The sequence below is a fragment of the Cherax quadricarinatus genome, chromosome 97, assembly GCF_038502225.1.
Source record: "Cherax quadricarinatus isolate ZL_2023a chromosome 97, ASM3850222v1, whole genome shotgun sequence".
In the NCBI taxonomy this organism is placed as follows: domain Eukaryota; kingdom Metazoa; phylum Arthropoda; class Malacostraca; order Decapoda; family Parastacidae; genus Cherax; species Cherax quadricarinatus.
Window position 1 is genome coordinate 3786849 of NC_091388.1, and position 13204 is coordinate 3800052.

Genomic DNA, 13204 nt, shown 5'->3' on the forward strand with positions numbered 1-13204 from the left:
TATTGTTGGTACCATGGTCACTATACTGCTGCACTCCTGGCGGCTATTGTTGGTACCACGGTCACTATACTGCTGCACTCCTGGCGGCTATTGTTGGTACCACGGTCACTATACTGCTGAACTCCTGGCGGCTATTGTTGGTACCACGGTCACTATACTGCTGCACTCCTGGCGGCTATTGTTGGTACCACGGTCACTATACTGCTGCACTCCTGGCGGCTATTGTTGGTACCATGGTCACTATACTGCTGCACTCCTGGCGGCTGTTGTTGGTACCACGGTCACTATACTGCTGCACTCCTGGCGGCTATTGTTGGTACCATGGTTACTATACTGCTGCACTCCTGGCGGCTATTGTTGGTACCATGGTCACTATACTGCTGCACTCCTGGCGGCTATTGTTGGTACCATGGTCACTATACTGCTGCACTCCTGGCGGCTATTGTTGGTACCACGGTCACTATACTGCTGCACTCCTGGCGGCTATTGTTGGTACCACGGTCACTATACTGCTGCACTCCTGGCGGCTATTGTTGGTACCATGGTCACTATACTGCTGCACTCCTGGCGGCTATTGTTGGTACCACGGTCACTATACTGCTGCACTCCTGGCGGCTATTGTTGGTACCACGGTCACTATACTGCTGCACTCCTGGCGGCTATTGTTGGTACCATGGTTACTATACTGCTGCACTCCTGGCGGCTATTGTTGGTACCATGGTCACTATACTGCTACACTCCTGGCGGCTATTGTTGGTACCACGGTCACTATACTGCTGCACTCCTGGCGGCTATTGGTACCATGGTCACTATACTGCTGCACTCCTGGCGGCTATTGTTGGTACCACGGTCACTATACTGCTGCACTCCTGGCGGCTATTTGTACCACGGTCACTATACTGCTGCACTCCTCACGGCTATTGGTACCATGGTCACTATACTGCTCCACTCCAGGCGGCTATTGTTGGTACCACGGTCACTATACTGCTGCACTCCTGGCGGCTATTGTTGGTACCACGGTCACTATACTGCTGCACTCCTGGTGGCTATTGTTGGTACCATGGTCACTATACTGCTGCACTCCTGGCGGCTGTTGTTGGTACCATGATCACTATACTGCTGCATTCCTGGTGGTTGTTGTTGGTATCATGGTCACTATATTGCTTCACTATACTGCAGTACTCCTGGCGGCTGTTGTTGGTACCATGGTCACTATACTGCTGCACTCCTGGCGGCTGTTGTTGGTACTACGGTCACTATACTGCTGCACTCCTGGGGGCTGTTGTTGGTACCACGGTCACTATACTGCAGTACTCCTGGCGGCTGTTGTTGGTACTACGGTCACTATACTGCTGTACTCCTGGGGGCTGTTGTTGGTACTACGGTCACTATACTGCAGTACTCCTGGCGGCTGTTGTTGGTACCACGGTCAGTATAATGCTGTATCCTGGCGGCTGTTGTTGGTACCATGGTCACTATACTGCTCCACTCCTGGCGGCTCTTGGTATCATCGTCACTACACACCTTCACTATACACCTTCACTACACACCTTCACTATACACCTTCACTATACTTCACTATACACCTTCACTATACTTCACTATACACCTTCACTATACACCTTAACTATACACCTTCACTATACGTCTTCACTATACACCTTTAATATACACCTTCACTATACACCTTCACTATACTTCACTATACACCTTCACTATACTTCACTATACACCTTCACTATACTTCACTATACACCTTAAAAGTATACACCTTCACTATACACCTTCACTATACTTCACTATACACCTTCACTATACACTTTCACTATACACCTTCACTATACTTCGCTATACACCTTCACTATACACTTTCACTATACACCTTCACTATACACTTTCACTATACACCTTCACTATACTTCGCTATACACCTTCACTATACACTTTCACTATACACCTTCGCTATACACCTTCACTATACACTTTCACTATACACCTTCACTATACTTCGCTATACACTTTCACTATACACTTTCACTATACACCTTCACTATACTCCTTCACTATACACCTTCACTATACATCACTATACACCTTCACTCTACACCTTCACTATACACTTTCACTATACACCTTCACTCTACACCTTCACTATACACCTTCACTATACACCTTCACTATACTTCACTATACACCTTCACTATACACCTTCGCTATACTTCACTATACACCTTCACTATACACCTTCACTATACTTCACTATACACCTTCACTATACACTTTCTCCATACACTTTCACTATACAACTTCACTATACACTTTCATTATGCACCTACACTATACACCTTCACTATACACCTTCACTATACACCTTCACTATACACCTTCACTATACACCTTTACTATACACTTTCACTATACACCTTCACTATACACCTTCACTATACACCTTCACTATACTGCACTATACACCTTCACTATACTTCACTATACACCTTCACTATACACCTTCACTATAAACCTTCACTATACTTCACTATACACCTTCACTATACACCTTCACTATAAACCTTCACTATATACCTACACTATACACCTTCACTATACTTCACTATATACCTTCACTATACACCTTCACTATATACCTACACTTTACACCTTCACTATACTTCACTATACACCTTCACTATACACCTTCACTATATACCTACACTATACACCTTCACTATACTTCACTATACACCTTCACTATACACCTTCACTATATACCTACACTATACACCTTCACTATACACCTTCACTATACTTCACTATACACCTTCACTATACTTCACTATACACCTTTACTATACACCTTCACTATACTTCACTATACACCTTCACTATACTTCGCTATACACCTTCACTATACACCTTCACTATACTTCACTATACACCTTCACTATACTTCACTATACACCTTCACTATACTTCACTATACACCTTCACTATACTTCACTATACACCTTCACTATACACCTTCACTATACACCTTCACTATACACCTTCACTATACTTCAGTATACACCTTCACTATACACTTTCACTATACACCTTCACTATACACCTTCACTATACACCTTCACTATACTTCATAATACACCTTCACTATACTTCACTATACACCTTCACTATACTTCACTATACACCTTCACTATACACTTTCACTATACACCTTCACTATACTTCGCTATACACCTTCACTATACACTTTCACTATACACCTTCACTCTACACCTTCACTATATACCTTCACTATACTTCATAATACACCTTCACTATACTTCACTATACACCTTCACTATACTTCATAATACACCTTCACTATACTTCACTATACACCTTCACTATACACTTTCACTATACACCTTCACTATACTTCGCTATACACCTTCACTATACACTTTCACTATACACCTTCACTCTACACCTTCACTATACACCTTCACTATACTTCACTATACTTCATAATACACCTTCACTATACTTCACTATAGACCTTCACTATACACCTTCACTATACTTCACTATACACCTTCACTATACACTTTCACTATACACCTTCACTATACACCTTCACTATACACCTTCACTATACTTCGCTATACACCTTCACTATACACCTTCACTATACTTCGCTATACACCTTCACTATACACCTTCACTATACTTCACTATACACCTTCACTATACACCTTCACTATACACCTTCACTATACTTCACTATACACCTTCACTATACTTCACTATACACCTTCACTATACACCTTCACTATACACCTTCACTATACTTCACTATACACCTTCACTATACTTCGCTATACACCTTCACTATACACCTTCACTATACTTCGCTATACACCTTCACTATACTTCGCTATACACCTTCACTATACACCTTCACTATACTTCATAATACACCTTCACTATACTTCGCTATACACCTTCACTATACACCTTCACTATACTTCGCTATACACTTTCACTATACTTCGCTATACACCTTCACTATACACCTTCACTATACTTCATAATACACCTTCACTATACTTCACTATACACCTTCACTATACTTCGCTATACACCTTCACTATACACCTTCACTATACTTCATAATACACCTTCACTATACTTCACTATACACCTTCACTATACTTCTCTATACACCTTCACTATACTTCACTATACACCTTCACTATACTTCACTATACACCTTCACTATACACCTTCACTATACTTCGCTATACACCTTCACTATACACCTTCACTATACTTCGCTATACACCTTCACTATACTTCGCTATACACCTTCACTATACACCTTCACTATACTTCATAATACACCTTCACTATACTTCACTATACACCTTCACTATACTTCGCTATACACCTTCACTATACTTCATACACCTTCACTATACTTCACTATACACCTTCACTATACTTCGCTATACACCTTCACTATACACCTTCACTATACTTCATAATACACCTTCACTATACTTCACTATACACCTTCACTCTACACCTTCACTATACACCTTCACTATACTTCATAATACACCTTCACTATACTTCACTATACACCTTCACTATACTTCACTATACACCTTCACTATACACTTTCACTATACACCTTCACTATACTTCGCTATACACCTTCACTATACACTTTCACTATACCTGGAGTTTACCTGGAGAGAGTTTCGGGGGTCAACGCCCCCGCGGCCCGGTCTGTGACCAGGCCTCCTGGCCTCCAGGCCTCTACACCTTCACTATACACCTTCACTCTACACCTTCACTATACACCTTCACTATACTTCATAATACACCTTCACTATACTTCACTATACACCTTCACTATACTTCATAATACACCTTCACTATACTTCACTATACACCTTCACTATACTTCATAATACACCTTCACTATACTTCACTATACACCTTCACTATACTTCACTATACACCTTCACTATACACTTTCACTATACACCTTCACTATACACCTTCACTATACTTCACTATACACCTTCACTATACACTTTCACTATACACCTTCACTATACACCTTCACTATACTTCACTATACACTTTCACTATACTGCACTATACACCTTCACTATACACTTTCACTATACTTCACTATACACCTTCACTATACACTTTCACTATACACCTTCACTATACACCTTCACTATACTTCACTATACACCTTCACTATACACCTTCACTATACACCTTCAATATACACCTTCACTATACTTCACTATACACCTTCACTATACACCTTCACTATACTTCACTATACTTCACTATACACCTTCACTATACACCTTCACTATACTTCACTATACACCTTCACTATACACCTTCACTATACACCTTCACTATACTTCACTATACACCTTCACTATACTTCACTATACTTCACTATACACCTACCACTTCACCTAGCAGTAAACAGGTACCTGGGTGTTAGTCACCTTACACCTGCTACTACCATTCACCTAGCAGTAAACAGGTACCTGGGTGTTAGTCACCTTACACCTGCCACTTCACCTAGCAGTAAACAGGTACCTGGGTGTTAGTCACCTTACACCTGCCACTTCACCTAGCAGTAAACAGGTACCTGGGTGTTAGTCACCTTACACCTGCCACTTCACCTAGCAGTAAACAGGTACCTGGGTGTTAATTAACTGGTGTGGGTTGCATCCTGGGAAATGGAACATACCAGGTATAGAAATATTCCAGACTGGCTGGCTTTTCTGGGTTACCCTGGGTTATTAACCAGGCGACACATGTACATGCTGAGAGTTCTAGAAATATTAGCCTGGTTAATCAGTGCTGAGAGTTTGAAGGCGATCGGTTACGGCGTTCTCTGGTTACAAACAATTCTGTCAGACTGGTATCCCTTCTGTCAGACTGGTATCCCTTCTGTCAGACTGGTTTCGCTTCTGTCAGACTGGTGTCGCTTCTGTCAGACTGGTATCCCTTCTGTCAGACTGGTATCCCTTCTGTCAGACTGGTATCCCTTCTGTCAGACTGGTATCCCTTCTGTCAGATTGGTATCCCTGTCAGACTGGCATCCCTTCTGTCAGACTGGTGTCGCTTCTGTCAGACTGGTATCCCTTCTGTCAGACTGGTATCCCTTCTGTCAGACTGGTATCCCTGTCAGACTGGTATCCCTTCTGTCAGACTGGTGTCGCTTCTGTCAGCCTGGTATCCCTTCTGTCAGCCTGGTATCCCTTCTGTCAGACTGGTATCCCTTCTGTCAGACTGGTGTCGCTTCTGTCAGCCTGGTATCCCTTCTGTCAGACTGGTATCCCTTCTGGCACACTGTTATCCCTTGTCAGCCTGGTATCCCTTCTGGCACACTGGTATACCTTCTGTCAAACTGGTATACCTTCTGTCAAACTGGTATCCCTTCTGTCAGACTGGTATCCCTTCTGTCAGACTGGTATCCCTTCTGTCAGCCTGGTATCCCTTCTGGCACACTGGTATACATTCTGTCACACTGGTATCCCTTCTGTCAAACTGGTATCCCTTGTCAAACTGGTATCCCTTCTGTCAGACTGGTATCCCTTCAGGTATATCTAATAACGAAATGTTTTAATTTTCTTGTGATTAAATTTTTGCCCTTGTGGAGCAGGTGAAGCCAAAGACGTTGGACAAGGAGGTGCGTGTCCAGCCACGGAGGATGAGTATGCCACGCATTGATGTGGACATGGGTTGTGGTGGGGGACATGTGTCCGTGTTAAACTCCCCAACTCAGGTATATCACCCCACCAGCCCACCCTTGGCCTCTCCCCAGGCCTACAACAGCAACAGTAGCAGCAACGGTGCCAACACCGGGGGTACCATTGGCCCACCCACGCCTATGTCGGCCCCACCCACGCCCATGTTTGCTCCACCCACACATTCAGTCATCGTGCCTAATTCAGCGGTTCTTCACCAACAAGGTTAGTAGCTAAACATGTGCAAACCTTGGGTAGTTAGTTTAGGAACTTATCGCCCACACAGCAGGCTTCTTCAGTTAACTTCAACGCTGAGGGACTGACTACCTCAAGACTAATTCATCGGACTGAAGACGCCTACTGTGTAGGTGAAATCCTTCGGAACTCATCACAGTATTTCATTAACATGTCTTGTACATCAACTTGTCACAGTTATTTACTGTTATTACGAAGAATTAAACACGTACAACATCTGGGTGTCTGTATTTGTAGATGTTTCGCCCTCCAGTCACTTTATCAATAGAAGGAAACAGCGGGAAGACTGTAGTAGTATATACAAAGATGAGGTAATTAGTCCCTCAGGATGCAAAACAACCACAGGAGGAGTTGAATACCTCTAGGCCTTTCGTGTTGCAATCAACGTATCAGGAGCTTGCAATGTTGCAGAAAGGAGGAGGTCCAAGGAAGTACTATCATAGGGAACGTATTTGCAAAGGCGCGTATATACACTGGGAGTTGTGTATCTCCCAGTGTATATACACTGGGAGTTGTGTATCTCCCAATGTATATACACTGGGAGTTGTGTATCTCTCAGTGTATATACACTGGGAGTTGTGTATCTCCCAATGTATATACACTGGGAGTTGCGTATCTCCCAATGTATATACACTGGGAGTTGTGTATCTCCCAATGTATATACACTGGGAGTTGTGTATCTCTCAGTGTATATACACTGGGAGTTGTGTATCTCCCAATGTATATACACTGGGAGTTGTGTATCTCCCAATGTATATACACTGGGAGTTGTGTATCTCCCAATGTATATACACTGGGAGTTGTGTATCTCCCAATGTATATACACTGGGAGTTGTGTATCTCCCAATGTATATACACTGGGAGTTGTGTATCTCCCAGTGTATATACACTGGGAGTTGTGTATTTCCCAATGTATATACACTGGGAGTTGCGTATCTCCCAATGTATATACACTGGGAGTTGTGTATCTCCCAATGTATATACACTGGGAGTTGTGTATCTCTCAGTGTATATACACTGGGAGTTGTGTATCTCCCAATGTATATACACTGGGAGTTGTGTATCTCCCAATGTATATACACTGGGAGTTGTGTATCTCTCAGTGTATATACACTGGGAGTTGTGTATCTCCCAATGTATATACACTGGGAGTTGTGTATCTCCCAGTGTATATACACTGGGAGTTGTGTATCTCCCAATGTATATACACTGGGAGTTGTGTATCTCTCAGTGTATATACACTGGGAGTTGTGTATCTCCCAATGTATATACACTGGGAGTTGTGTATCTCCCAATGTATATACACTGGGAGTTGTGTATCTCTCAGTGTATATACACTGGGAGTTGTGTATCTCCCAATGTATATACACTGGGAGTTGTGTATCTCCCAGTGTATATACACTGGGAGTTGTGTATCTCTCAGTGTATATACACTGGGAGTTGTGTATCTCTCAATGTATATACACTGGGAGTTGTGTATCTCGCAGTGTATATACACTGGGAGTTGTGTATCTCCCAATGTATATACACTGGGAGTTGTGTATCTCCCAGTGTATATACACTGGGAGTTGTGTATCTCTCAGTGTATATACACTGGGAGTTGTGTATCTCGCAGTGTATATACACTGGGAGTTGTGTATCTCCCAATGTATATACACTGGGAGTTGTGTATCTCCCAGTGTATATACACTGGGAGTTGCGTATCTCTCAGTGTATATACACTGGGAGTTGTGTATCTCCCAGTGTATATACACTGGAAGTTGTATGTCTACCAGTGTATATACACTGGAAGTTGTATGTCTACCAGTGTATATACACTGGAAGTTGTATGTCTACCAGTGTATATACACTGGAAGTTGTATGTCTACCAGTGTATATACACTGGGAGTTTAATCAGTATTTTAAGTATTATTCGTGACTTGTGGTGTCGAGGTGACATTCAGCCTTCACAACCATCATTTAGTAGATAGATTTTAACCCCAATTAACCATCGTATCTTTTTGCTTTCGTATTAATTAGCCACCTTTTACCCCTTACTCCACAGGTAGTGTAACATCACTGTGTGGTGTAGGGGTATCGATCGTGGGTAGCGGGGAGATGGTGGTGGGAAGTGTGGGCACCTTGGCGTGTGCCATCTGTGGCGACAGGGCCACTGGTAAGCATTATGGTGCACACTCCTGTGACGGTTGTAAAGGATTCTTCCGTCGCTCCGTCAGAAAGAATCACACCTACAACTGCAGGTACTTCACTGATATCTTCTTTAGTATTCACTACTGTCGCATTTCTAGTCCCATAGTCGTCGAGGCATCTAGCTGGCTAGGTAGTTTCTTTATTTCTTGTGTGTATTGAGTCCAGTACTTGCTGGTGCATTCTTCCTATTTAACACATGTAATGTTCCTATTTTCTCTGATATCTCTTTCCACCTCCCCCCTTCTTGTCTTATTACCTGGTTCTCTAAGTTAGATAAGATTTCGTTCGGATTTTTAACCCCGGAGGGTTAGCCACACAGGATAACCCAAGAAAGTCAGTGCGTCATCGGGGACTGTCTAACTTATTTCCATTGTGGTCCTTAATCTTGTCCCCCAGGATGCCACCCACACCAGTCGACTAACACCCAGGTACCTATTTGCTGCTAGGTGAACAGGACAACAGGTGTAAGGAAACGTGTCGAAATGTTTCCACCCGCCGGGAATCGAACCCGGGCCCTCCGTGTGTGAAGCGGGAGCTTTACCCACCAGGCCACCGTGTAGTTGGATAACAACTTAGGGTAGAAATTAGCGTACGTTCCTATGTTATTCTCAAACTGCCATTCACCCTCTCTCATTACCATATGTGCGTAACTGTCTCAAAAAACAATGGTTTCCATAGTACTGTGTTGAGAGTGACCTCCCTCTGCGCCTCCCTCAGGTTCAACAGAAGCTGTACAGTGGACAAGGACAAGAGGAACCAGTGTCGCTACTGCAGACTCCGCAAGTGTATCCGAGCTGGTATGAAGAAGGAAGGTATGGTAGCAAGGGTGTGGGTACTCACCTATTTGTGGTTGCAGGGGTTGATTCATAGTTCCTGGGCCCGCCTCTTAACTGATTGCTACTGGGTCCTCTCTCTCCCTGCTCCCTGAGCTTAAAACTATGTATGGTTCCTGCCTCCACTACGTCACTTTCTAGGTTATTCCAATTGCTGACAACTCTATGAAGAAATACTTCCTAACATCCCTGTGACTCATCAGAGTCCTCAACTTCCAATTGTGTATGTGTGAGTGTACCCACCTATACGTGGTTGCAAGGGTCGATTCACAGCTCCAGGCTCTGTTTCTTCGTTGGTCGCTACTAGGTCCACTTTCCCCCCTTCTCCAAGAGCTTTATCATACCTCTTCTTAAAGCTGTGTATGGATCCTGCCTCCACTGTTTGTGTGTACTCATCTATTTGTATTCGCCTATTTGTGGTTACAGGGGTCGAGTCCAGGCTCCTGGCCCCGTCTCTTTGCTATTCGCTACTAGGTTCACGGTGTACTCACCCAATTGTGATTGCAGGGTTCGATTCATAGCTCCTGTGCATGTGTGTGACTACCTGTCCATAACCACAGGTAGTTGGGTTATCATCCTGGAGGTGGGTTATCATCCTGGAGGTGGGTTACCATCCTGGAGGTGGGTTATCATCCTGGAGGTGGGTTATCATCCTGGAGGTGGGTTATCATCCTGGAGGTGGGTTATCATCCTGGAGGTGGGTTACCATCCTGGAGGTGGGTTATCATCCTGGAGGTGGGTTATCATCCTGGAGGTGGGTTATCATCCTGGAGGTGGGTTATCATCCTGGAGGTGGGTTATCATCCTGGAGGTGGGTTATCATCCTGGAGGTGGGTTACCATCCTGGAGGTGGGTTATCATCCTGGAGGTGGGTTATCATTCTGGAGGTGAATTATCATCCTGGAGGTGGGTTATCATCCTGGAGGTGGGTTATCATCCTGTAGGTGGGTTATCATCCTGGAGGTGGGTTATCATCCTGGAGGTGGGTTACCATCCTGGAGGTGGGTTATCATCCTGGAGGTGGGTTATCATCCTGGAGGTGGGTTATCATCCTGGAGGTGGGTTATCATCCTGGAGGTGGGTTATCCTGGAGGTGGGTTATCATCCTGGAGGTGGGTTATCATCCTGGAGGTGGGTTACCATCCTGGAGGTGGGTTATCCTGGAGGTGGGTTACCATCCTGGAGGTGGGTTATCATCCTGGAGGTGGGTTATCATCCTGGAGGTGGGTTATCATCCTGGAGGTGGGTTATCATCCTGGAGGTGGGTTACCATCCTGGAGGTGGGTTATCATCCTGGAGGTGGGTTATCATCCTGGAGGTGGGTTACCATCCTGGAGGTGGGTTATCATCCTGGAGGTGGGTTATCATCCTGGAGGTGGGTTACCATCCTGGAGGTGGGTTATCATCCTGGAGGTGGGTTATCATCCTGGAGGTGAATTATCATCCTGGAGGTGAGTTATCCTGGAGGTGGGTTATCATCCTGGAGGTGGGTTATCATCCTGGAGGTGAGTTATCATCCTGGAGGTGGGTTATCATCCTGGAGGTGGGTTATCATCCTGGAGGTGGGTTATCCTGGAGGTGGGTTATCATCCTGGAGGTGGGTTATCACCCTGGAGGTGGGTTATCATCCTGGAGGTGTTATCATCCTGGAGGTGTTATCCTGGAGGTTGGTTATCATCCTGTAGGTGGGTTATCCTGGAGGTGGGTTATCCTGGAGGTGGGTTATCATCCTGGAGGTGGGTTATCATCCTGGAGGTTGGTTATCATCCTGTAGGTGGGTTATCCTGGAGGTGGGTTATCCTGGAGGTGGGTTATCATCCTGGAGGTGGGTTATCATCCTGGAGGTGAGTTATCATCCTGTAGGTGGGTTATCATCCTGGAGGTGGGTTATCCTGGAGGTGGGTTATCATACTGGAGGTGGGTTATCATCCTAGAGGTGGGTTATCATCCTGTAGGTGGGTTATCATCCTGGAGGTAGGTTATCCTGGAGGTGGGTTTTCATCCTGGAGGTGGGTTATCCTGGAGGTGGGTTATCATCCTGGAGGTGAGTTATCATCCTGGAGGTGAGTTATCATCCTGGAGGTGGGTTATCATCCTGGAGGTGGGTTATCATCCTGGAGGTGAGTTATCATCCTGGAGGTGGGTTATCATCCTGGAGGTGGGTTATCATCCTGGAGGTGGGTTATCATCCTGGAGGTGGGTTATCATCCTGGAGGTGGGTTATCATCCTGGAGGTGAGTTATCATCCTGGAGGTGGGATATCATCCTGGAGGTGGGTTATCATCCTGGAGGTGGGTTATCATCCTGGAGGTGGGTTATCCTGGAGGTGGATTATCATCCTGGAGGTGGGTTATCATCCTGAAGATGGGTTATCCTGTAGGTGGGTTATCATCCTGGAGGTGGGTTATCCTGGAGGTGAGTTATCATCCTGGAGGTGGGTTATCATCCTGGAGGTGGGTTATCATCCTGGAGGTGAGTTATCCTGGAGGTGGGTTATCATCCTGGAGGTGGGTTATCATCCTGGAGGTGGGTTATCATCCTGGAGATGGGTTATCCTGGAGGTGGGTTATCACCCTGGAGGTGGGTTATCATCCTGGAGGTGTTATCATCCTGGAGGTTGGTTATCATCCTGTAGGTGGGTTATCCTGGAGGTGGGTTATCCTGGAGGTGGGTTATCATCCTGGAGGTGGGTTATCATCCTGTAGGTGGGTTATCATCCTGAAGGTGGGTTATCCTGGAGGTGGCTTATCCTGGAGGTGGGTTATCATCCTAGAGGTGGGTTATCCTGTAGGTGGGTTATCATCCTGGAGGTAGGTTATCCTGGAGGTGGGTTATCCTGGAGGTGGGTTATCATCCTGGTGGTGGGTTATCATCCTGGAGGTGGGTTATCATCCTGGAGGTGAGTTATCATCCTGGAGGTGGGTTATCATCCTGGAGGTAGGTTATCCTGGAGGTGGGTTATCATCCTGGAGGTGGGTTATCATCCTGGTGGTGGGTTATCATCCTGGAGGTGGGTTATCATCCTGGAGGTGAGTTATCCTGGAGGTGCGTTATCATCCTAGAGGTGAGTTATCATCCTGGAGGTGGGTTATCATCCTGGAGGTGGGTTATTCTGGAGGTGGGTTATCATCCTGGAGGTGGGTTATCATC

At 45.0% G+C, this 13204-nt stretch overlaps 1 protein-coding gene across 3 annotated transcripts in view; it reads left to right on the forward strand.

Annotated features, from left to right (window-relative positions):
* Positions 1–13204, forward strand: part of LOC128705035 (hepatocyte nuclear factor 4-gamma-like) — an 85569-nt gene that overhangs the window by 21746 nt on the left and 50619 nt on the right. For all 3 annotated transcript variants that reach the window (XM_070105129.1, XM_070105128.1, XM_070105130.1), the window contains exons 2-4: positions 6692–7001; positions 9076–9271; positions 9939–10033. In XM_070105129.1, the coding sequence (XP_069961230.1) occupies positions 6740–7001; positions 9076–9271; positions 9939–10033 (553 nt within the window). In that variant the 5' untranslated portion in view covers positions 6692–6739. The remainder of the gene's footprint in view (positions 1–6691; positions 7002–9075; positions 9272–9938; positions 10034–13204) is intronic.